The 27,101-nt window shown below is 39.2% G+C and overlaps 3 protein-coding genes across 3 annotated transcripts in view; 2 read left to right on the forward strand and 1 right to left on the reverse strand.

The window, feature by feature from the left end:
* nf2a (NF2, moesin-ezrin-radixin like (MERLIN) tumor suppressor a) overlaps positions 1-17,208 on the reverse strand; it is a 65,606-nt gene extending 48,398 nt beyond the window's left edge. The window contains exon 1 of the mRNA XM_046841855.1: positions 17,119-17,208. Coding sequence (XP_046697811.1) covers positions 17,119-17,193 — 75 coding nt within the window. The 5' untranslated portion in view covers positions 17,194-17,208. The remainder of the gene's footprint in view (positions 1-17,118) is intronic.
* On the forward strand, positions 818-14,732 carry fbxo21 (F-box protein 21). Its single transcript, XM_046841853.1, has 12 exons — positions 818-1,084; positions 3,026-3,161; positions 5,603-5,712; positions 5,818-5,939; positions 6,129-6,275; positions 7,808-7,947; positions 8,025-8,161; positions 9,355-9,534; positions 9,662-9,794; positions 11,756-11,946; positions 13,592-13,749; positions 14,067-14,732. The coding sequence occupies exons 1-12, from the start codon at positions 861-863 to the stop codon at positions 14,294-14,296; spliced, it is 1,908 nt and encodes a 635-aa protein (XP_046697809.1). The 5' UTR covers positions 818-860; the 3' UTR covers positions 14,297-14,732.
* tesca (tescalcin a) lies at positions 17,088-26,896 on the forward strand. The gene is made up of 8 exons (XM_046841857.1): positions 17,088-17,224; positions 21,114-21,183; positions 21,515-21,595; positions 23,692-23,831; positions 24,974-25,035; positions 25,256-25,363; positions 26,212-26,259; positions 26,444-26,896. The coding sequence occupies exons 1-8, from the start codon at positions 17,161-17,163 to the stop codon at positions 26,525-26,527; spliced, it is 657 nt and encodes a 218-aa protein (XP_046697813.1). The 5' UTR covers positions 17,088-17,160; the 3' UTR covers positions 26,528-26,896.
* Positions 26,897-27,101: the final 205 nt, after the last annotated feature.

The following is a 27,101-nucleotide window of genomic DNA, read 5'->3' on the forward strand; positions in this document are numbered from 1 at the left end:
AGATTTATTTATTTATTGATTTATTTATTTAAATGCAAAGTAATGGACAAAAAGAAGAAGGAAAAACTGAAGAAAAAGAATTGCTGTCCAAGATGAAGCAGCTTGTAAGATAATAAATGAATTCATATTGTAGTTTAAAAAATATATAAATTTTTCAATTAACTGCTAATTGACCCTGAGCAACAAGTTTGCTGGTTTCATCGTTTTTGTTTGGTGTTGTAGCTCAGCAGCAACTGACACATTAGTACATTTTCTAAAAACGTATTTAAAAATTAATAACAAATAAATAAATGTATAAATACAGAAGAAAAAAAATCAAAGAGATTCCAAGGTTAATTTCAACACCACTGTTGCTACAGTAAATAAAAATGATGTATCACAACACTACGGAGACCGAGGCGTGTCCTGAGAGTCACGCAGAATACAGATTAACATGGCAGAGGTAGAGCTGTAACTTCCTTGAGACACAACAGAAAAAGAACATCTGGTTTAATTTTTTTTTTTTTTTTGCACTACAAAAGCCTGTATGTAGAAGGGCGTTAGAAGTCAGAAGGCACTTAATAAATTGATGATTTGTGTTTATCTGATGCAAATAAATAAAAATTAATTATACCACACTTTAACAATCTTAAATTGAATAACAATATATTTCTTGCATCTATTGCATTAAATCTCATTGTGTTCAATAAAAATCGAAATCGTATCCCATTGGTAGTTTCTTCATCTGTATCTTCAAAGTATCGTATCGTTAGTCCACGTGTCTGTAAAAGGCGGTGCAGGCGATGCCCCGCCCCCTGCAGCATAAAGTGGGCGTGTGCATTTCCGCCTCGACCATGAGGTCATCGGGGTAAACAGTAAAGATGGCGTCGTCTTGCAGCGAAAATCGCGTCCCGGTTGCAAGTTCAGCCGCAGCGGAAAATCTGGCTAAAAAACTCACGGATTTACCGACGGAGCTGTTAGAATACATCCTGTGTTTCCCCACGCTGGACCATATCGACATCTCGAACGTGTCCTGCTGCTGCAAGCGGCTCCATGAAGTGTGTCACGGCAGCGGGAAGGTCTGGGGACACCAGTACAAACTCAGGTGACCTCCAGTGTCAGTGCGTTCAGAGCCCTCAGTTGTACATGTGTCAGGTCTTCTGGTCAAAACCTGCCACTGATGCGTGGAGATCAGCCCATGGTGCATGTGTGCATGTTCCTCTGGCTTTGAGCTCTGCAGTGCAGTACATCATAGTGTGGTATACACATGAAGCTCACAGGACAGGAATCATGCACATCTGCTTTCTAACATCTGCATAGATGCACACATGTAGTACCATAACTGGGTATGCGTTCCTAAGTAGAACTATGAGTACTAACAGAACTACAACATATGGGTAAAACTTGGTGCTTTTTAATTGGACATCCAATTCCACATTTAGTTTAGTGAGAAGATCAGATCATTTTAGTGACTTGATCAGGTCAAGGTAAATATAATAATATAATATAATATTACCTACCTTCTTTTTTCTTTCTCTTTCTTTCTATTTCATTTTATACTGAACAAAAGCTGAACTCAAAGATCTAATCTATTGTGATTAGACAGCGTGATTATTGCACAGGTGTGCTTTAGGCTGGCACAATAACACTAGAACGTGCAGTTTTATCACACAGCACGACTGCAGGAACATCCATCTGATCTGTTGCTTCTGAATTGAATGTTCATTTCTCTACCATAAGTCGTCTCCAAAGGCGTTTCAGAGAATTTGGTGGTACATCCAACCGGCCTCACAACCACAGACCACATGTAACCAGACCAGGACCCCCACATCCAGCATCTTCACCTCCGTGATTGTCTGAGACCAGACACCCGGACGGCTGCTGCAACAATCTGATTGGATAACCGAAGAATTTCTGCTCAAACTGTCAGCGTCTCAGAGAAGCTGCTCGTCGTCCTCCTCGGCGTATACGTTCCTGCCGATATCCAGCATCTTTGCTCAGCCATTGAAGAGGAGTGGACCAACATTCCACAGGACACAATCAACCATTTGATCTATTCTATGTGAAGATGTCTTACACTGTGTGAGGCAAATGGTGTCACACCAAATACGGACTGGGTTTCAGACCCCCAATACTGTAAATCTGCACATTTTAGAGTGGTCTGTTATTGTGACAGCCTAAAGCACACCTGTGCAATAATCACTGTCTAATCAGCATCTTGATCTGCCACACCTGTGAGGTGGATGGATGATCTCAGCAAAGGAGAAGAACTCACTAACACAGATTTAGACAGATTTGTGAACAATATTTAAGAGTAATAGGACTTTTGTGTACATAGAAAAAGTCTTAGATCTTTGAGTTTAGCTCATGAAAAATGGGGTGAAAAGAAATGTTTCGTTTTATAACTTTGTTCAGTAGATTTCTTTCCATTTATTATTTTTTTCTTTCTTTTTATTTAATTTCTTTCCATTTGATTTTTCTTTCTACTTGATTACCTAAATTCCACTTTCTTTTTTTTTATTTCTTTCCTACCCTTTTTTTTTTTCATTTTCATTATTTGAAATAATTATTTTTATTTCTGATTTTTTATTTATTTATTTTTTTTTCCCATTTTCTTATTATTTTCTTTCTTTCCATTTTCTTTCTTTCTATTTGATTATTTCTTTCCTGATTACTGACTACTAACTGAACAAATATTTTTTTGGAGTCATTTAGTTCATTTAATTAAAAATAAAATGTTGCATGTTTATTTAATACGAATCTCCACAAACACAATTAAAAATCTAGAGGAACATCTTCCCAGAAGAGCGGAAGGAACTATAAGAGCAAATTGGGACTAAATGTGGAGTGCGATACCCAAAAACCACATACCGCACTTATGACCAGGTGTCCGCAAACTTTTGACAATAGTGTATTTAGTATTGTGTGTAAACTCAGCAGAACTTCAACTTTTTCTAGGGAATTATATAAAAAAAAATGGCAGAAATTCTTAAAATAAAGAATGAAATCTTTACTACATGCAAACTCTCATGGTGCTGGTTCTCAGGTGGCCTCGGCTACAGAGACTTTATCGGTCGAACGAATCCTACGACTGGCAGCAGGAATTCCGGACCAGACTGAGGGTTTGTCTTCAGATCCAACGCACCGTCCTGTCCATCTCCAAGAGATTCTTCGCTGAAGTCGTAAGTCGTATTTATACGCCAGTGCTATTGAGGCACAACCTTTAATTGCAGATTTGAGTATACAGTCCAAATATTTATTTATGGGTGGATAACATAACACGTGGGCCAAACGTGTAAACAGTACAACCCGTTCTGTTACTTTATGTACTTTATGTAACTACGTTTACACACCATCACTTTCAAAATAGTGTCCTTGTGTTATTCGCGCCGGATCTCCACAGTGGTGTCTTTCGGTATTACCTCTTTCTTTCTTACCATCTTTTATTCTTTTTTTCATTTTTTATTTTATTTTTTATTTTATTTCGGTCCTTTTTTTTTTTTTCCCAACCTTTGAGCTGGAAAAAGGGGCGAAGTCCGAGGGAGTCAAATCTGGCAGGTAGGATGGGACAGAGTGCATGCTGTCTATGATGCGATCGCAGACGTGATAACGCACGTGGTCAGAATAGCACCAGTTGCACAGCTCCCGTTGTTCACAGGAAGGTCGGTGCTCCCTGTGACTGTGTGTGCAGCCTCGTACTGCCATCTGGTGTTGCGTTACATAACTAGCCTCGAAACCTTTTAATGTCACCTCATATAAGCTGTTTGTGTAGCAATGACGAAACACCTCCATTGGTTTGGTTAATCACATTTTATTGGCTATTTGCAGTTATGGGAGAAACAAGATGAGCCAATCAGGATCAAGAAATATAGTTTCTTTCTTTTTCATTTTCTCTTTTTTCATTCTTTCTTGATTTTTTTTCTTCTCCATTTTCTTTCTTTTGTTTTCCTTTCTTTCTTTCTCTCTTTCTTACCTCTTTATTTCTTTTTTCATTTTTATTTTATTTTTTATTTTTTCGTCCTTTTTTTTTTTTCCCAACCTTTGAGCTGGAAAAAGGGGCGAAGTCCGAGGGAGTCAAATCTGGCAGGTAGGATGGGACAGAGTGCATGCTGTCTATGATGCGATCGCAGACGTGATAACGCACGTGGTCAGAATAGCACCAGTTGCACAGCTCCCGTTGTTCACAGGAAGGTCGGTGCTCCCTGTGACTGTGTGTGCAGCCTCGTACTGCCATCTGGTGTTGCGTTACATAACTAGCCTCGAAACCTTTTAATGTCACCTCATATAAGCTGTTTGTGTAGCAATGACGAAACACCTCCATTGGTTTGGTTAATCACATTTTATTGGCTATTTGCAGTTATGGGAGAAACAAGATGAGCCAATCAGGATCAAGAAATATAGTTTCTTTCTTTTTTCATTTTCTCTCTTTTTTTTCATTCTTTCTTGATTTTTTTTTTTCTTCTCCATTTTCTTTCTTTTGTTTTTCCTTTCTTTCTTTCTCTCTTTCTTACCTCTTCATTTCTTTTTTTCATTTTTTCTTCTTTTTTTTGAGCCGGGAAGAGGGTGAAGTCAGAGGGAGTCAAATCTGGCAAGTAGGGTGGGTGCGGAAGTGAGATCGTGTCGTCGTCGTCATGATGTGATCGCAGACGGATAACGCACGTGGTCAGAATAGCACCAGTTGCACAGCTCCCGTTGTTCACAAGAAGGTCGGTGCTCCCTGTGACTGTGTGCGCAGCCTCGTGCTGCCATCTGGGGTTGTGTTTGTTTTACATAACTATCCTAGATACCTTTTGATGCCGCCTCGTATAAGCTGTTTGTGTAGCAATTACGCCAACAGGTCAGTGACCTCATCATTCTTCTTCTAAATCCTCCTCGGACGTCCAAAACAAGTCCATTGGTTTGGTTAATCACGTTTTATTGGCTAATTGCTGTCATGGTGAGAAACACGATGAGCCAATCAGGATCTACTACAGGATTTACTACAATATATAGACAAAAGTATTGGGACACCTGTCTTTTCCAGCCGTATGCGGTTCTTTCCCAAACTGTTACCAGTAGATGGAGACACACACTTTATATAGAATGTCTTGGGACGTGGTACGTGTCCACGTCTTCAAAAACGCATATTTTTACACGATTGAAAATGAAAGTGTTGACGCAATTTAAAATGTATCCGGATTCAGACGTAGTGTAGACGTGGCTTTGATCTAGCACCTTCTAAACCTGTTCCAGCATGGCAGTGTCCCTGTACACAAAGCCAGCTCCGTGAACGTATGGTTTCCCCGGGTTCGAGTGGAAAATCTCCTGCTATGGAGCTCTGACATCAACCCTATTGAAATGAATGTGAATGCTGACGGCACCCCAGGACTTCTTACCTACATCAATCTCACATAAACCTCTACAAGCACCCTCCAAAATCTAGAGGAACATCTCCCCAGAAAGAGTGGAGGTTATTATAAGAGCAAATGGGGCCAAATGTGGAATAGGATGTTCATCAAATAGTCATTAGGGTTTTTATTATCAGAAATTTATGGAAATATTGATAAGGTTGATGTTGGATTGAAGACATAAATCGATGAGTAAGCATTTTTTAAGTCCTAATGCAAGCATATGTGGATCTTAGCCTTGCGTTGGTCAGGTTCTGGGTGACAGCTTTACAGAAATCGAGTCTCTCGGGGCGCCTGAACACTTCTGTGAAGACGAGCTGCTGTCCATCCTCAACTCGGACAGAAGGTCAGACTTTTATTGTGTTCTCAAACCGGACTTTTTATTTATTTATTTATATTTTTCATGTCCAGAGTGTTTGTCACAGCTTCTCTACTCTTTTCTTTCCTTCAGGAAGAGTCTGACTCTTAAGTACTACGCAAAGAAAATTCTCTACTTCCTTCGGCAACAGAACATCCTGAGGAGCCTGAAGGGCTTTCTGGAGAGGCCTCCAGAGCAGCAGGAAGCCCTGGAAGGTCAGAATCGCATCACGGTATTTTGCACATCTGAGCAAAGATATTTAGCTTTGAGTGTCGAATCCAAACCAGACCCCGATTCCAGGCACTTTGGAGAAACAGACTTTGTTCTACAACCTTTTTTTTTGGCAATTTTCCCACAAACAAAATGAATTTTACAAAAATCCTACACATGGCTTGCTGTTGAAGGTGCGGTATTGGTGGATCAGTATTGTAATCCCCTGGCTGATTTTACCCTCGAGAGCATTTCTGCCCAGCTGGAGGACATCAGGGAGAAAGTGAAGAAGTATCTCAGAGTGAAAAACCCTTCTCATCCCAGCCTGAGATCAGCCCAAGGTAAATATAGATTTCTTTCTTCTTTCTTTCTTGTTTCTTACCTCTTTCTTTCTTTCTTTCTTTCTTTCTTTCTTTCTTTCTTTCTTTCTCACCTCTTACTGCTTTCTTTCTTTCTTTCTTTCTTTCTTTCTTTCTTTCTTTCTTTCTTTCTTTCTCACCTCTTACTGCTTTCTTTCTTTCTTACTTACTTTCTTTTCCATTTGCTTTCTTTCTTTCTTACCTTTTTTGTTTCTTACCTCTTTCTTTCTCTCATTTTACCTCTTTCTCTCCTGTTTTACCTCTTTCTTTCTTTCTCATCTTTTTCCATTTGCTTTCTTTCTTTCTTACCATTTATTGTTTCTTACCTCTTTCTTTCTTTCTTTCTTTCTTTCTTTCTTTCTCTTTTCCTTCTCACCTCTTTCTTTCTTTCTTACCATTTTTTTTGTTTGTTTCTTATTTCTTTCTTTCTCTCCTTTCTTTCTTACCTCTATGTTCTCTAGAAGAGAAAAATATACACTATGTTCTTCTTGGTGATCTGCCACCAAACGTTAATGACGTAAATGCAGAGCAGTATTGGGCAAACAGGTGAACGCTGAGAGAACCCTCACTCCATACATTTACATTTATAACAGACGCCCATATCCAGAGTGACCTACAACCATGCTCAAGGACCAGCAGTGGCAGCAGCTTGGTGTGCTGGAATCTCAACTTGTGACCTTCTGATCTAAAGTCCAATGCCTTAACCACTGAGACCACCTCCCTATACACCCTGTACACACTGATTATTTATTTATTTATATTAGTACACACTTCTCAAGAACCCTGGGGTTACACTTGTTGGCTCTTAGCCAGGTATTGACCCAGTGTTGATTATATTGCAGGGTTTCCAGGGTATTTTGGGGTCTTAAATTCACTGTTCTTGCTCTTAAATCATTTTAAAACGGGTTTTAGATTTCTGATGTCAATGTAATACCTCTAATGCTCATTGAAATGCTCCTGCAGCACTTCAGGAGGTTTTACGAAAGTAAAACTTGTCCAAATATACTTCGCTGTATTACAACTACAAATAAGACCAACGTGCAACAGCCAATCAGCTTCCTGTTATTGGTGTGAATCTCTCGGATTGTACCACAGACAGAAAATGGATTTTACTTGAATTTAGGGCTCGGTTAAGGCCGGTTATTTGTGTGTTTTTTTTTATGTGATCCAGGTCTTAAATTTGACTTGGTGAAACCTGGAGAAACCCTGTATTGAGTAGATTGGTAGCTCTGTGATTTTAAGATGTTTGATGTTCATCTTAAAATTGAAAGCCCACAAGTTCAAATCCCAGCACTACCACGCTTTCACTTTTGGGCCCTTAAAGAAACTCAACCAGATATGAGATGTAAATGTCTATAAAAGAATAAACGAGAACCTTTTAAATGCTTTTCATGGACACGTTTTAAACATAAGTGAAGATGAATCACATGAATTTCTTTTCCTCCAAATAAATGATAAATGCCTGAAAAGAAGAAAAATCTTGCTCACGCTGAAATGTCTGTGTGTATTTGTAGGCGAGTGTGTAGTAGTAGTGCGAGAGTTCGAGCTTCAGCGCCAGGTCCTCAGCGCCCTCAACGCGGTTCTCTACGAACAGCTGCAGTTTAAAGGCAACGAATGCGACTACTACAACCCGATGAACTCGTACACACACCAGGTATGTCAGTGCTCTTTATTTTGAAACCCCTGCTAGACTTCCAGATTGTTCCTGATCATCCTGTCATGTCTGTTCAGGTGCTTTTACGGAGGACTGGCATCCCGATCAGTCTCTCAGTGCTTTATATGACACTCGCCAGGAAGTTGGGGGTCGTTCTAGAGCCGGTCAACTTCCCCAATCACTTCCTGCTTCGCTGGTGCCAGCGCCGGGCGAGGTAAACACTCTTTATACTGACCAGTCCAGGTTTGCTCTCCATTCTTTTGGGTAGATGTTCAACTAAATTTTGGAGTGTGCTTGTTGAGGTTTGAGAAGATTCATGCATCTGGTAAAGGTGCTGATGAGGGATGAGGAGGCCTGGGGTGCATGACAAATTAATCCCAAAGGTGATCAATGGGGTTTGAGCTCGACAGCAGGAGATCTTTCACTCCCAAACCATGTAACACACATCTTCATGGAGCTGGTTTTGTGCACAGGGAGCAGGTTTTGGACCACGTAGTTCATGCTACCGAATCCAATCCAATGACTGTTGTGGTAACAGTTTGGGAAAGAACCACATCTGGATGAAAAACATCTTCATACCATGGGTCAGGAAATGAGGGAAATTCGAGAAATATCAGATCCGGTCGCTCGGATTTAGCGTATTTATCCAGCTGCTATACCGTGGCATAGCTGAACTATTTGTACATGAACTATATTGACAAAAGTATTGGGACACTTGACCGTACAGAATCTGATGTAGGCAGAGTCTTGAACAAGCTGGATCGGATCCCTAAAGGAGAATCTGCAGGATCAGAATTTTGGGTTTGGGCAGAAACGTTGGTTCTTTTCCACAAGTCTCTGTGGGAGAGGTCACTTTCTTCTTAGTAGCTTTTTAACATATCCGACTATTTCCTGAAGTATTTCCATTCAGGGGGATTTTTACTGTAACATTTTATAAAGGAATAAATGATGAAGAAACTCCAGACTCGAATTCGCCACAACACACGTGACCTCATTTACACGTTTTTTTTGTAAATAGTTGAAAAGGTGTAGAAATCAGTGTTTGTCATTAATATCATTCTATTAATAGATCAGTGTGTGGAGTCACATTCAAGTCTTTTTACATAAACTGAGGTGATTAAGTAACGAGTCTTGTGATCAAGATGATCATAGGAACATTAAAGCCATGATAAATCTTAGTAGTTTGGATTCTTAAGTACATTTGAAGGCAAAAACCTTTTGTACTTTTTACTCAAGTGAAAGTACAAAGGAGTCACATTTAACTTTTATGCTATTAACCTTTGATCTCCATTAAAAAAATGTTTAAAGTGTATGTACTACGCTATATTCTCTTTTCTTTAATTACTTCGGCAGGTATCACAAATACTATTCAGTATATGAATATTTTCTCCTGTTTGTCCTCCACAGCAGTGGAGATATCTACGACTACGTTTACATCGACGCGTTCGGAAAAGGAAAGCAGCTGACGGCTAAAGAGTGCGAGTACCTGATCCGTCAGCAGGTGACTGCAGATTACTACAGCTCCATCAGCACCACCGAACTGCTCCTACGCATGGTGGGGAACCTCCTCAACATCGGCAAGAGGGGGTGAGTACGGCTCAGAGGTTCCGTATGACCGTATTACGTCTGTACCATAATATGTTCACATTATTATTCCCTTTCTTTGGTACGTGACCCGGTTTTGATCCACTGTGGGGGTTTTATCTCCGCACAGAGAAGGCAGCGAGAAGTCATACCAGCTTCTGAGGGACTCTCTGGATCTCTACCTCACCATCGACCCCGATAATGTGCAGTATCTGCTCCTGCAGGCTCGACTCTACTTCCACCTGGGCATCTGGCCCGAGAAGGTCAGCAAACTACTCGCAGCAAAACAGAGCAGTTCAAAATGTGTCCAAATTTTAGTGTAATGTTTGTTAGAAAAAGCTGTAACTTCTTTTACCCTATGATTTACCCAGTGTATTAACTAAATGTTTGTTTTTGGAGCCCTCTGCTGGCTGGTAAGGGAGTTTTACTGTACGGTTCATATATTCTGCATATAACTGTTTTTAGACCAAATAAAATACCAGAGGTGGCAAAAGTACACACATCCCTCACTTTAGTAGAAATACAGATACTCATGTTTTTAAAATTCTCTGGTAAAAGTTGTAGTACTGATTAAATATATTTTTTTCGATTCAAATATTTTATCGCACGATTGTCATGAGTTAACCCAAGATTAATCACAACTTAATCGCACTTTTATATCTGTTCTAAATGAATTAATTAAATGAATCATTTTCAAATGTATTTATATATACGCTAATCAAACATGTACATGGACAAATATTGCATTGATGCAAATGTATGTTTATTGTTAATGAAACCAAACTCAACGTAGAGCATGAATATTCCTGTAAATAGTTAAAAAAAAATTAAATTATGGTGCTTTTAAATTATGTAAATCTTAGGACACCGAAATGGAACGTTTTTCTATGTTTCCGCACGGACGGTTAATGGGGTGATACCGGAGAAACTGTATTAAAATTCTGAGCTTTCTATTTATATATGTATTATTTCTGTATTGTGTCTGTGAAGAGGAGACAGGAATGGCTGAGAGCGCCCCCTGTCTGTTTGCTTTACTTTACAAAAGCACAGCGTTTTGTTGTTATTGAATGTGTACAAATAAAAGTAGACCTTTTTTTTTTTTTTACAGATTTGAGTGATGTATTGCTCTTATCTGTACAATAAAAAAAAAAAGACAGTAATTTCTGTTCGTTTTGGCGTTCTGAGAAAAAAAAGCCACAAAACACGCCGGCGCGTTTGTCGCCCCCTAGAGGAATAATTGTGCACATCATGGCGGATTTTGGTGCTGATTTTGAGACTGGTGCTGCGGTAAAACAAATGTTTACTGATACAATTTTTCGTTGAAGTTTATTTTATTTTTTATATCTAAGTAAAGAAAGGTTGTTGTAAACAAACATACGTTGCGTAGAATGTTTTAATTGCGCCACTTTTATATTTGTTTTTATAAAAATGGTCAAACAGAAATGCATTAATCGCACGTGTTAATAAACATGGTGCCGTTCAAATACATTTTAACAACCCTTATATTATTTTTTTTATACCCCTGGTATTGTTTATGTTTTGAAGTTTAAAAAGAAAGTTCGAGACCGAGATTAAACAAACTTGCGGTCCGCCACTTAATACGTTCCTCAGGAAACTCTGATTGTAACCAGGTTCCGCACGAAAAAAAAGGTACACAAACCAAAAGCCCTGTACTGTGAAATTTCGGTACGAATACGTGTAATATCGTTACACCCCTTTTTTTTTTTTAGTGATCACCACTTAATTTTCTTGCGATCTTGACATAATATTTTTTCCTTGTTATCAGTACTTCTGTGTAGAGCAAGCCGCATCATGAACGACAACATAACCATTAATTATGCATAGAATTTACATATATTTACATAACAGCATTTGGCAGATGCCCTTATCCAGAGTGACATTTATCTTGTTCATACAATTGCAGCTATGGGGTTTAAGGGCCTTGCTCAAGGGCCCAGGAATGGCATTTTGGTGTGACTGGAATTTGAACGCCAAAATCCAAAGCCTTAACTATCTTATATATATATATATATATATATATATATATATATATATATATATATATATATATATATATATATATATATATATATATATATATATATATATATTGCTGTTATTATTATTTTATTGTAAACAATATAGATTCCTATAAAAACATGTCAGTAGTTCCTAAGTACCGATCTAACGATTCTGTTTTTTTTTTACCTCTGCCCTCATGCAGGTGCTGGACATCCTGCAGCACATCCAGGCATTGGACCCGTCTCAGCACGGTGCCGTGGGTTACCTGGTCCAGCACACGCTGGAACACATCCAAGACAAGCGACACGCCTTGGAGCCCGAAGTGAAGAGACGCAGCGCTCCTGAACATAGCCAAGTGCAGTATTCTGTTGGTCTCATCATGAAACACAAGAGGTTCGTGTTTCTGCGAGAGCTGATTGAGAAACAAATGCCAGATAGTTTAATTTGAATAGCTTTCGAACGATTTGCAAGGCAAAGAACCGCTCGGGAGCCGGAAGGTTTGACTAAAACCTCGCCTCGGCTCCATTTACTCCCCCTAGAGGATGAAGCCGTTTGTGCGATCTTGATATTCACACATAGGAGCTGAGACCTGGCTGCAGAACAGGAAATAATCGTATTAATAGGATGTAAAACGATGTTTCCTATAGAATGTGTCCTGAGAAACTGTATTTTTTTTGGACCGGTACCTAATTGGGTCAATACCGGACTACTGATAATCTTCAGGACAAACGATACCGTTATCGGTATTTGCGTCGTTTTATCTCCGTAAAATTCGGTGTTAATTGCTTTCAAGCATAACGACCTGCTGCTTGTCACATTCATGTACGTGTGATTTCCATGCTCGTATGTGTTTGTGTGTGCAGTTGTGGCAACACTAGTAATATAATAAAACATTTACAAACAAAACGCGCTTCAAACTCCTTTAATACGCCGTCATTACCAAAAGCGCAGTCACAAATTGCGTTTACTCGCATTAATGTAATTGAGGTTTTTGTTTGTTTGTTTTTGTCGTTTGTCATTAAATCGTATCCGTTACGGAGTAAACAAAAATTTTAATAATGCAACGGGGAACGCACCCTGGAAACTACTGTTTAAAAACCGGTAAACTCATTGAAAAGAAAAGAGACAATTTTTATTTTTTTTGCTGTGAAAGTGCATAACCCACATAAACTGAAGTCATAGATTGTATTTTTTAGGTTTTATTTTCATATATATATATATATATATATATTAATATATATATATATAAAAGAAAAAGTAAAAAAAGTAGAAAATTTTTAATGCGCTTCTTTTTACTTAAGCCGATTTTCAGACTGTAACTTTTACTTTAGGTTAAATTTCATTGAAGTAACAGTACTTTTACTTCAGTAGAATATTTTATTACTCAAACCCTGTACCACTCCTGCCTCAGCCTCAGGCAAACGCAACATATATTAATATAAAATGTCTTTAGTACTAGTAGTCTTTGGGGACACCTCATTTGGTTTTAAAATGTAAATTGAAATATGTGTAAACCCCACAGGAAAGGCGGGGCTAGAGAAACGGTTTCAGACACCCAGGAGCAGCACATTCACCAGAGCAATGCACAGAAAGATGAGAAGGTGTCATAGGGCTGTCACTACAGTTATAGTGAAAGATTTATGGTCCTTTACTCCAGTGGACTCGAGCTGGTTCACTTGGAGTAGACAATATGTGCTTCTTTTCCAAACTGTTACCACAAAGCTAAAGGTGCTCAATTGATGAAATTTTCCATTCACTTGAACTAGGAGACCCAAATCTGTGCACAAAGCCAAGTCCAATGCACGGGGTTGGAGTGGAAGATCTCCTACTTCAGAGCTCTGACCTCAACCCTGTTAAACACTGCACCCCAGACCTCCTTTTGGCCAGGTGTTTATAAACATCTGGCAGTATAGTGTATGCTGTGTTGTAGTATGATGAGGAAATCTTCGGTACCGGTATCGATCAAATGTAAACGATACCCATCTCTAGTTCTGTACCGTTCCCGGGTGGTTTGATGTTTTCCTGTTCCTCTGTGTAGGTCTGGTTATAACTGCGTCATTTACGGATGGGATCCGAAATGCTCCATGAGTCCAGAGTGGATCGCCACAATGCGAGTGCATCAGCTGACCCATGGCTCCAATCAGCCGTTCTACAACGTCCTGGTCCAGGATGGAACGTGCAGATATGGTGCACAGGGTGAGAACTTTGAGTTCTGTGATAAAGACACTTGAGTCCTGCTTTCATTCATGTAGTAATGTTTTTGAATCTGTCTCTCTTTTCTCTCTCTCTCTCTTTGTGTCTCTCTGCCTTTTTGTCTCCCTACTTTACACTTTCTGTGTCTCTCTGCACGGCTCGTTCTTGTTCTTTCCCTGTTTCTCTCTTTCACACTCTTTTTGTCTTAATCTCGTCTTTTTCTCTCTGTTTTGTCTACTTGTGATGTTTTATCTCTTGTTTGTGTCTGTCTCTTTCTCTGTCCCCCACCCCCCTCTGTGTTTGTCTTTCTGTGTTTGTAGAGAATCTGGAGCCGCACTCCGCTCCGTTGGAAATCAGTCACCCGGAAGTTGGCCGCTACTTCAGCGATTTCTCCAACACGCACTACTTGGCCAACGAAGAGCTTCAGAGGCATTACCCAGAGGACACTGCTGAGACACAGAGAGCCGTAGAGGAGCTCTACCGCTCTCAAGGCTCCGACTCGGGACACGCCGCAAGCTCGAAACCTGACCCCGACTCCACCGAACATTAAACTCAACTCGCTCCGGTCTCATCCCTCCCACCCCCCCTCTTTCACGTCTCACAGTTCTGTCGCAAGTATAAACATATAACAAGATCGTCTTTAAAGCCTCATGACCGGGATCCTAATTTGCGGTCCTGGAATCTAAACTAATCCCACTTCTAACTGAGATTTTATTTATTTTTTATTCCAATCCATAATCCTGGATCGGTCGTGTAGGATAGTTCAGTGTTTGACTTCATAATCCGCAGCGAGCTCGTCTTCATCGACCATCCCGATTCTCACGCACTTACAAATAACACTTTTTTTTCTATTATATTTACAATTAAATAAATAGTAAACAAGAGCTTGTGAAAGATATCATGTAAAAAAAGATGGAGTGCTTCAAAAACGGTTTTGGAGAAAGGAGAACTGAACCCAATAAAAAAAAAACAGAAGCTCAAACTTACTCATGGTATATTTTTATTTTTAAAAATTTAATAACTGTATAACATTTTAGGGTTTTTTTTGCCATAACACACATGAAAATAGATAAAATACACAAACAATAAAGCACATGACTGTGCTAGTAACCAAACTTGGGGTAACCATGGCTGCTCCTTTTCTTCTCTCATTGCTAAGCAAATTTAGGTCGATTCCTCATGTCGAATTTGTTCATTTCTCTACACCCGTGTTGTTGAGGAGCTTGTTCAGTCACTCGTCATCTCAAAACTAAACTCTACATCATTTGTAACATTTGCCTCTGTAAAAAAACGAGTTATTTATATATAATTAGATGTGCAATACTTTTATTATTTAGACAGTGACCAATATTTGATATGTAGTTCGATTTCTCTTCTCTAAACAGTTTCTCGAGCGTGTTCTCTCTGCATCACCACACTACAGAGGCGTGTCCTGAGAGTCACATAGAATACAGATTAACATGGCAGAGGTAGAGCTGTGCCTTCCTGCAGACACAACAGGAAAAGTTTTTGCACTATAAAAACCTGTTCGTGAAGGGAAACAGAAGTCAGAAGGCACTTGGTCTGAACCAAGGAAATAAAAGCGAGCCATCGGTGCCATATTGAATTGCGGAGCATCATATTTCTTCTATTGTGTTGAATCAAATAGAAATCGGATCGAGTCGAGTCGCGCAAGTAGACGCTTCATGTGTATCTGTAATGTAGCGTATCTTTGGGTACGCGTCGTGATGTGAATCGCGTCTGCCTCAGTTATGAAGGTTCTCTCACAACACCTTACGTCTACGCTTTCTCCACTGGCTTCCTGGGACACTCCTGCGTGCCTACAAAGCCAGAAACTCCTGTACCTCTTAGCACTAATCTCACACTGTACTGTACCACACTTCAACCACTGCTCAACTGGTCCCACCATCTCTCAGGAGACATGCTTCAAGGCTCCTTTCTGGCACCGAGGTGGTGGAACGAATTGTCTTCAAGGTGCTGGTATTTGAAGAAAGACTTGTTTTATGACTATTTTCTCTCCTGGCCGAGATTTAAATGAATACGAGTTTTACTCCGTGTCCTAATGAGCCTGTAGTAGAATGTATTTCTAGATGCAGATTTCAAAGCACACCATCTGCCAAATGCCATAAATGTAAATGTAGATGTAAATCCTCCTAGAGTACCACATTCGCATGAACTTTGATCAGTAAAAGTGTGGCCATGTTATCTTGGAGAAACTGTTCACATCCTGCTTGGTGTTTAACCTTCAAATGACCCCCATTAGTTGCAGTTTGATTTTTTTGATAAAAGCGACACGCAATCACACCTTTTCAGTGAGTCTCAATTTGTAGCTTTCCATGACTATAAAAGCTCTATAATAAAGTGTCTAAAATAAATATATATATATATATATATATATATATATATATATATATATATATATATATATATATATATATAATATAATTATAAACATTAAGATGTAAATTGTATTATTAATCATTCGTTTTTATGGCCTGTGTACCGCATAAAAGTAATGACGATAGCCAGAGTTGATTCATGTGATGAACTGCACAAGGTTAGTTTATGCATGTACGAGGAATCGGATAAAGATCGAGCGGCGCACCTGATAGGCTGCACAGGAGGCATCGAGACAACCAATCAGCACACAGAGAGAATCTGATGGTGGAATTGGGGAATTTGAAAATCAGTTAAAGACAAATGAACAATTATTGCTGCTGTTTAAGTACAAAAAATAAATACTGAAAAATGTTTATATATATATATATTTTTTTTTTTTTTTTTTTTACTATTATTTGATTTCTAGTATTATTGCTACTGTAAAAACATCAACAAAATGATTATAACAAATACCCTATTTTATTAATTAATTCCTGCTGTTAATAATTCAGCAAAATCAAATTAGTGCTAATAATATTAATATTAATGAGGAGAAGATGAAGAAGATAAAGATGATGGAGATGATCATGATGGCGATATGATGAAGGAAAAGATGAAGAGGGAGATGAACAACCAAAGTGAAGAAGGACAAGAAAATGATAAGGGAAAAAAAATAAAAATGATGATGATGATGATGGATAATAATAACGATGAAGGTGTAGAAGAAAAAAGGACAAGTCGAGTATTTCATTACTTTTCAAAAAAATCTAAATACTGTGTGTGTGTGTGTGTGTGTGTGTGTGTGTGTGTGTGTGAAGACTGGTTAAAGATTAAAGGAGGAAGTGTAGAGACTTGTTCCTCTTTATCTCTCAGGTTCCTCTCGATTTTGATGTGATTTTTCTCTGTTCTCATGCTGAATTAAGTTCTTACCGTAAAGCAGTGTGTAGATGCGCATTAGGTTGCTGTTGTTAGAGGTGGGAAGCGGTAACACACCTGCGCGCGCGCTCTGTCTCCCTCGACGCTGCTGGAGTGAACATGGGCTCCTCTCAGTCTCAACTGCAGGAACATGAAGTCCAGGATCTCTCCGAGAAAACCGGCTGTGAGTACACCACCACTGTCTCTCTCGATCTCTTTCTCTCTTTTTTCTGCTCTTTTCATTCCGTCCATTTAAATGCACGGTGCGTGTGCGCGCTCCTGTGTGCGTGTGCGCGCTCGCGTGTGCGTGTTTTTGCATTCGTTCTGTTTCACCGATTTGGGAAATGCGTCATTTTCTGGGTCTTACAACTAAAAAAATCTTCTAATAGGACTTTAGAGGAAGTTTGCTGGCAATTCTGGTGCCTATTTGAAAGCATGGTGCCCTCCAGAACAGCTCCATTCACCCCTCTAACACACACACACACACACACACACACACACACACACACACACACACACACATAAAAAGACACAAGTTGCAAATTTTTGTTGCAGTTGACGTTGTTTTGTTATTATGCTTTTGTAATTATATTATGTCATTTTAATCGTATGACTTCTGGTCATGTGACAATAGTGTTTCTATTGTAAGGCTGGAAAAAATGGATGTGCACTGTGCATGACATAACTCTCTAAATGTAAATATACATATAGACCAGTGTTATGACCCCATAATGTCATGGACAGTGCATATACTATATATATATATACACACACACACACACACACACACACTCTTGTATATACTGTACATCTTTGACGATGAGCCATTAACACAGTGCTTTGCAATAAAAGTACTTATAAATAAACAAAAAGAGCATTAATAACAAAAAATCGTAGCAATACGAGAATGATGTAGAAAAAAAAATCTACGATTATGAGAATAAAGTCAGAGCACTACGAGAATAGAGTCGTATGTAATTTAGGTACAGGGCTAGTTCAGTGGTTGGGAAATTCACTGTCTTAATAAGATCATATGGTGTAGATTAGTGATTCCCTAGTGATCTTTGATTTGACCTGCCATGCCATATTCAGTATCTCACAAAAAAACATTGTATTACTGCTCAAGGGACAATACCATGGAAATAAAATGTGCAGCTTGTCCTCAGGTTGTGCGCAGGTTGTTGCTGGGATCCTCTTCCACTCATACACTCACATAATGACATCACGGAGCTGCTGGATGTCAGACACATGGCACTTCTCCACCTTCCGCTTGAGGAGCCTCAGGTGCTCAATAGGGTTCAGGTCAGGAGACATACTTGGCCCCTCCATCACCTTTAGTTTCCTCAGAAAGTCAGATGTCATCTTGGTGGTGTGTTTAGGGTTGTTTTCATGTTGAAAAACTGCAGTCATGTTCTCCAGAATGTCCATGTTTCTCTCAATGAAGCCCAGCTCCCCAGTACCAGCAGCCCCAGACCATAATGATACCACCACCATGCTTGACTGTAGGCAAGACACAATATTCTTATTACTCCTCATCAGGGCAACACCACACATGCTGGACACCATCTGAGCCGAACAACTTTATCATCAGATCACAGGACATGGTTCCAGTAATTCATGCTCTTGTGCAGGTCGTCTTCAGCTTCAGAAGGGGCTCCTTCTGGGTCGACTTGTTCAGCATACGTTCTGAACACTGACGAGCGGATCTTCCACTTCTGCAACCTCTAAAGCAATGCTGCAGCTTCATGAGTCTGTTTTTTGAAGCAGCTTCTGCACCTGACGCACAGCACTAGGACTCAACGTCTTCGATGGACCCTTGCAAATCCTGAGTGGAACCCGTCTTGGAAAACCTCTGTATGACCCTGACCACTGTACTGTAACTCAGTTTCAGGGTGTTACTGATCTTATAGCCTCGGCATCTTTGTGGAGATCAACAATTCAAATTCTCAAATCCTCAGACACTCTTTACCATGAGGTTTCATGTTGAACATCCAGTGGTCAGTATGAGAGAATTGAACTCAAAGCACCAAATTTTAAATGATAATAAGAGATACACAAATTTGTATGGTCCTGTTAAGCAGACAAAAACATGAACATGATGAATAAGACGTGTGGCTTTGCACTTACTGTGTACAAGCTGCACATTGACTACTCTAAAATATTTCCATATTTCATTTTTATAGTATTGTCCCTTTGAAAAGATATTATAAAATGGTTGCTGAAATGTAAGGGGTGCACTTACTTTTGTAAGATATATATATATATATATATATATATATATATATATATATATATATATATATATAATCTAAGAACTGCCAAGCTGCCACTCCTGGGCCCCTTGAGCAAGGCCCCTAACCTTTTATTACAAATCTCTCTATATGCAGTGACTTGTAATTAAAGGTTAGGGGCCTTGCTCAAGGGGCCCAGGAGTGGCAGCTTGGCAGTTCTTAGATTTGAGATCAACCGCTGATCAGAAGTCCAACGTCTTAACCTCCGAGCCACCAAACAGGTTTGTTTGTTAAGAATTGAATCTTTCCATTATTGTATAAGACGTGATTCAGCAGCTTTAAAGCTCAGGTAGAACTGCTATTCCGTCACGTCTCTTTGTGGCTGCTCAAATAACATACCCAAGTGTTTTAGAAACGTTGTTTGATCCAAAACCAGTTATTAGTTGTGCACAGCAAAGCAACACAATTATACGCAATGTCTGCACACACCTGTGATACGCCGGATTGCGGGTTATGGAGTGTACAAACACGGCCTGTTGGATGACGTGTTAATTGCAATGTAAGCAGCCGGTCTGAGCAAATATTATTTACCTGAGCAATAGTTTCTGTGTACACACATTTTCCCATGTGCACATGGTGCCCAAACAAACCTGTTTGTTTGAATGTGTATTGACTGGTTTGATTCATTGCATATAGAATTTCTATTCTGCTTCATATTGTTGCTTCATAAAGCCATTTTATTGCCATGGGCTAACAGCAGCTTGATATACAGTACCATAGCAGGAAACCCAGATGTGATGTGGAACAGCTGGAAATCAGAGAGACTGAAAACTAGGGAACCACTGGAAACTACAAAACACCAAAAATGAGAGAACAGGTCAACATGAAAGAAATTGAAATGCTGGCCAATTAAAAACTGAAAACATGGGAACAACTGGAAAGACACTGAAAACTAAGGAACAGCTGGAAACCATTGACAATTTTTAATAGGGAACAGCTTAAAAATTAGGAAACCGCTGGAAGAACTGGGGAGGGGGTGGAAGTGAGGGAAGTGATGGCAAAACACTGCAAACTAGGGAACAGCTGGAAATGAGGGAAGGGTTGGAAAGACACTGAAACCTAGGGAACAGCTGGAAATAAGGGAACAGTTGGGAAAATGCTTACAACTAGGGAACAGCTCGAAATAAGGAAAGCGTTGGAAAGACACTTTAAACACTTTAAGCTAGAAGTGAGGAAACAGTTAAAAACCAAAGGCACTGAAAACTGGGGAAATGTTTGAAATAAGGGAACAGCTAGAAAGACACTGAAAATAAGGGAACAGCTGGGGGACGCTAAAAATGGGGGGAACAGCTGGAAATGAGGCAAGGGTTGGAAAGACACTGAAACCTAGGGAACAGCTAGAAGTAAGGGAACAACTGGGAAAACACTTACAGCTAGGGAGCAGCTCGAAATGAGGGATAGGTTGGAAAGACACTGTAAACTAGGGAACAGCTGGAAGTGATGGAACAGTTGAAAACCAGAGACACTGAAAACTGTGGAAAAGTTGGAATTAGGGAACAGCTAGAAAGACACTGAAAATGAGGAAACAGCTGGAAAACCAAAGACACGGAAAACTAGGAAAAGTAAATTCCTTCCTTCCTTAATTCTGAACCTCCAGCTGTGTACCTGCATAATTATATAACTGCACCGCTGCCATTTGTTCGGCTGATTAAACGAATAATCAGGTGCATGGGTGTTCCTAATAAAGCGGTCACAAAGTCATTCAGTTTATAGTACAAGTGTGCTCCAAATGTTTGACAAATGAAAACCTATCCACAACATCTGTTTTTCTCATCCACCCAGTTTCTCCAGAGCAGATCAGAAACCTGCACAAGCGATTTAAGAACCTGACCAAGAACAGGGACACGTTAAGGTACTCCTTACCAAACAAATACATCATAAACCATAAATCACAATCTATGAAGTACCTGATGTTGGAGTAACTTGAGTGAAAGGTATGTGTAACATGCAGTTATAAGGTGAAGAACCTGTTCCAGCATGTACAGTAAATCATACCTCAGGTCTGCAAAACAGGAAGTGAAAAACTTTCTTTTTTCCTTTCTCACTTCCAACCATTGGCTTGTGGTATTCAATCAGATATCATCATGTTTCTAAAAGAAAGCATGCAATACCCTTAACCTGGCCACCAGTGCTGCTTAGTGGAGGCTCAAAGTAAATTCATCTTTTTTTGTCTTGTGTTTCAGCCGAAATGACCTTGAGAACATCCCAGATTTGACCTTCAATCCCATTCGAAGCCAAATCATTAACGCCTTCTTTGATAAAAGGTACTTTATTTAAGGTGTAATATTTTTCTCAATCATTTTTTTCCCTCTGATTTCAAGAATCCATTGTTGAACTCCGAGGCAGATTCAGCTTTTTGGGAACATAGGAACTAGAGAAAGCAGGCGCACTGAAAGGGAGGAGGAAGGAAACACCGGAACACTAGGGTGCTAGGGAGACATAAGGATCGAAATGAATGCCTAGTAAAATAGGGAGCACCTTGAAACTAAAGACACCAAGGAACATCTGAAAACCAAAGACACTGAAAATTTGGCAATAGCTGGAAATGAGGGAACATTTACAGTCTAAAGACACTAAAAACTTGAGACCAGCTGGGAACTGAAGACATGGTAATCTGTGGGACGCCTGGGAACTAAAGCCTTGAAAATTATGAAACAGCTTGAAAACTAAAGACACTAAAACGAGGGAACAGCTGCCAAAGTGAAAACAGCTGGAAAGGAGATAAACTATAGGAGACGCGAAAACTAGAAAACAAAACCTAGAGAACAGCTGGTACTGAGGAAACAGTGTGAAACTGAAGACCCTAAAACCTGGAAAGAGCTGTAAATGAGAGAACATGCTGAAACTAAAGACATAAAACTGTAAAACCCCTGAAAACCAAAGACACCTAAAACTTGGGAACAGCTGGAAATAGGGGGGACCACTGTAAATAAGAGGAACAGCTGGAAACAAAAGACAATTATCCTGACTTGACTTGACACTGGAAATGCGGAAACATTTTAAAAAGTCACTGGAACAGATGCAAATGAAGGAACAAGTAGAATCAAGGGAACAACTGGCAACTCAAGACATTAAACTAGAACGCCTGAAAACCGAAGACACTAAAAACTCGGGAACAGTTGGAAATAAGAGGAACAGCTGAAAATTGAAGACAAAGAAAACCTGGGAACAGTTGGAAATAAGTGGAACAGCTGCAAACTAAAGACAGTGACAACTCTGGAACACCTGCAAATAAATGGAACCAAAGGAACAGCTTGAAAAGAAAGACACTAGAAATGAGAAAACCATTTAAAACGTCACTGGAATCAAGAGAACAGCTTCCAACATGGAAACAGCTATAAACTAAAGAAATTGAAAACTTGTGAACAGCTGCAAATGAAAGAACAGATGGACTCAAAGGAACAGCTGGAACTAAAGACAATAAACTGAGAGACATGTGAAACTAAAGAACAGCTGGTACTGAGGAAACATTGTGAAACTGAAGACCTTGAAATCTGCAAACAGGTGGAAATGAGGGAACACGTTGAAACTAAAGAAATTAAACTGTCGAACACCTGAAGAACCTAAAAACTTGGAAACAGCTGGAGACTAAAGACAATGAAATAACAGATGGAACCAAAGGAAAAGCTGAAAAACAGACACTGGGAATGAGAAAACGTTTAAAAACATCACTGGAAACAAGAGAACAGCTGCCAACGTGAAAACAGCTGGAAACTAAAGACACTGGAAATGAGGAAACATTTTGAAAACTAAATTGACTGGAAACAAGGAAATAGCTGGAAATTAAACACTCTTGTATTCTATGTGAAATTAAGACATTTAAAAACTATGCAACATATGCAAACATCGGAACGGTTGGAAAGTAAAGACCCTAAACTATAGAACACAGAAACTAGACAATGCTAACTGGAGAACAGCTGGCAAAGAGGAAACAGTTGAAAACAAAGAGAACATGTTGAATCTAAATATAATTAAGTGGAAATAAAAAACACTGGAAACTAAGCAACCTTATGGGAATTAGGAACACTTGCTTGGGCACAGCTGTAGACGAGTGATTATAGGAAAATAAAGAAACGAGTTCCACCAGCCTGTGTTTGGCATCAAAACAGTTTTTGGGAGTGAGCTGGATTCCCACCTTCCAGCATTTTTTCCCCCAGTATTAATGTTCTCTTGTTAGACTGAAGTACGAGTTGAAGGGTTTCCAAGCTTTTTCTGGTTTAAAAAAAAAATGCATGATTTGGTTCATTGTTTGGCTCACACACACACACACACACACACACACACACACACTCTTTATGAATAATCAAATACTTGTGCTGAGGCTGTAAACAGACGTGGGTTCTCACTGATGCTGATGCAGGAACTTCAGCCGGGAGGAGGTGGGCGCTGTGGAGGAGATTGTCTTCGAGGAGTTCCTCACGGTCATGTCACACTTCAGGCCGCTAAAACAGAACTTGACGCAGGAGGACAAAGAGAGGATTAGAAAAGAGAAACTCCGCTGTGAGAGTGCACAAACACAAACACACACACACACACACACACACACACACACACACACACACACACACACACACATATATACATATATGTGTGTGGTTTTATATACAGTACAGACCAAAAGTTTGGACACACCTTCTCATTCAAAGAGTTTTCTTTATTTTCATGACTATGAAAATTGTAGATTCACACTGAAGGCATCAAAACTATGAATTAACACGTGGAATTATATATGGAATTATATACATAACAAAAAAGTGTGAAACAACTGAAAAATGTCATATTCTAGGTTTTCAAAGTAGCCACCTTTTGCTTTGATTACTGCTTTGCACACTCTTGGCATTCTCTTGATGAGCTTCAAGAGGTAGTCACCTGAAATGGTCTTCCAACAGTCTTGAAGGAGTTCCCCGAGAGATGCTTGGCACTTGTTGGCCCTTTTGCCTTCACTCTGCGGTCCAGCTCACCCCTAAACCATCTCGATTGGGTTCAGGTCCGGTGACTGTGGAGGCCAGGTCATCTGGTGCAGCACCCCATCACTCTCCTTCTTGGTCAAATAGCCCTTGATGCCTTCAGTGTGACTCTACAATTTTCATAGTCATGAAAATAAAGAAATGTCTTTGAATGAGAAGGTGTGTCCAAACTTTTGGTCTGTACTGTATATATCCATAATTTATTCCCAATAAAACAAAAAACATATCAAATGTTTAAACTGAGAATATATACCATTTCAACGGAAAAAATTAGGGTCCTTTCGGATTTGATGGCTGCAACACAGCTCAAAAATCCTAGGACGGGGCTGTGTTTATTACCATGTAGGTCACGTCTTCTGTCCGTATACATCTGGGAACTGAGAAGACCACTTGGTGAAGTTTTGCGAAAGGAATGTTATCACATGTGTCTGATACAGGATTGTAGCTGCTCAACAGTTCTGGGTGTTCTTTGTTGTGTTTTTGACATTTCAGCAATCGGACTCTTCTATTACAAAGTCATGTTATTGTAGTATGTCTGCACCTTTAAATTCAAAATGACCCAAATTTTTGTTTAAAATGGTACATTTTCTTTGTTTAAACATTTGATATATTTTCGATGTGGGAATAAAAATATTTCTTCACATTGTAAACCCCTAATCCGTCTTCTTTCTTTAGTTCTCTTCAACATGCATGACAAAGACAGTGATGGCATGATCACTCTAGACGAATACAGAAAGGTAAAACAACTTTTTAACAGTGCAGTCTGTCAGAAATTCTTTGCTGTGAAATCCATTGCTTACACACGTCCAGAACTATTGAGTTTACATGAGTTCACAACTGTGTATATGGTTGGTTTGTTCCTCTATCAAGGCATAGTCATGGGTTGCCAATTCTTCTGTCCATTCCAGTTAAAAAGATGTGAAATTTACACCTTTGTGTTGATGTTATTTTGTGCAGCTGGTAGAAGAACTGCTGTCCACCACACCAACTATTGAAGCAGAAACAAGCAAGGCAATAGCAGACGCTGCTATGCTGGAGGTCGCCAGTGTCACGATGGGTCAAATGGTACAGTATCTAGCTCCAAAAACGTCAGCTCTTTTATTGAGTCAAAACAGTTTGTGTTGGGGAAATGTCTTACCACACTTTAGACGTTGTAAAAAAACGTTTGTAGACACCTGACCATAAGATTGGTGTGCTTTTTCAAGAAAACTAAAAAATCCCATTCCACAATTAGTCCCTAGTAGGGTTGCAAATGGACAAAAACTTTCCACAGCACCTTCATCTTTTTGGGAATAATCCAAGTTTGAAGCTTATGATAAATTTATAGGAATTAATTCGAAATTTTCTGAAATTTCTATAAACCGTGTCATATACAAACAAATATTTTGTTTGGTCATAAGCTGACGCATGCAAACGAATAGATAAAAAAAAACATTTTTGACTTTAATTTGTTAGTATAATTCACGTGTGTTATGAAGGAACGCACAGTGCACGTAGGGGGTGTGGCCTCAGTAGCCCCGCATCTGATTGATGAATATGCAGGTAGAAATTCAATTGAATTTGCATAAAATCTGCTTGTTTTAAAAAAAATTGTCCTGCAAGATTTATTTATTTTTCTTTCAACCCCATTTAAATTCCCTGTTATTGGCAAACCTGCCATTTTGTAAATTTCCAGTTTATTCTCATTAATTCCCATGGAACGTTCCCAGAAGAGTGGAGGTTATTAGAACAACAAATGGGGACTAAATGTGTTACAATTTAAATAAAAAAAAGCACATACAATCTTATGGTCAGGTGTCCACAAACTTTTGTCCATACGATGTGTAATTCTAATGACTATTTGAACATTTTTAGGGATAATTCGTCTTGTTTGTTTTTATATTTCCCATGGATCCATCAAACCGATGATCCAGGCTCCAGACGAGGTGTACGAGGGAATCAGGTTTGAGCATTTCCTTCAGGTATGTGAACTGCTCTTCTCTCCTTGTGTGTTATTTTCAAATTATTAATATATATATATATATATATATATATATATATATATATATATATATATATATATATATATATATATATATATATATATATATATTTTTTTTTTTTCCCTCGAAAATCCCACATATATTTGCGATGTCTCTCCTTTAGATTTTGAATGGCGTTGAGATCGCGTCGAGGATGTACATCCGCTTTCTCTACGTAGACACCACGACGATGGGCTGCAGTAACTGAGGCGTGTCCATCCGCCCGGCACGGGTCCCTGCACCGCTCTGAATCTTCTACGTCCTCTTAACGCAGTCAAACAGGAAGAACGGCATTTTTATACAAACATATCTTTGATCTGATGTACGTGTGACATCCGCACAGGCGTTTAGTGCTGGAATGGAGCATGACTGAAAGGTGGATTGTTTACTAATCCTTTGGCCTGGTCTATATTTGGGTGTCTTTGAGTAGAGGGTAAATTCTGTACCCAGTTAGCACTTGTATTTATATTACACACACACACACACACACACACACACACACACATATATATATATACACACAGTACAGACCAAAGGTTTGGACACACCTTCTCATTCAAAGAGTTTTCTTTATTTTCATGACTATGAAAATTGTAGATTCACACTGAAGGCATCAAAACTATGAATTAACATGTGGAATTATATATGGAATTATATACATAACAAAAAAGTGTGAAACAACTGAAAAATGTCATATTCTAGGTTCTTCAAAGTAGCCACCTTTTGCTTTGATTACTGCTTTGCACACTCTTGGCATTCTCTTGATGAGCTTCAAGAGGTAG

This window comes from Silurus meridionalis, chromosome 27 (assembly GCF_014805685.1).
Source record: "Silurus meridionalis isolate SWU-2019-XX chromosome 27, ASM1480568v1, whole genome shotgun sequence".
Lineage (NCBI taxonomy): Eukaryota > Metazoa > Chordata > Actinopteri > Siluriformes > Siluridae > Silurus > Silurus meridionalis.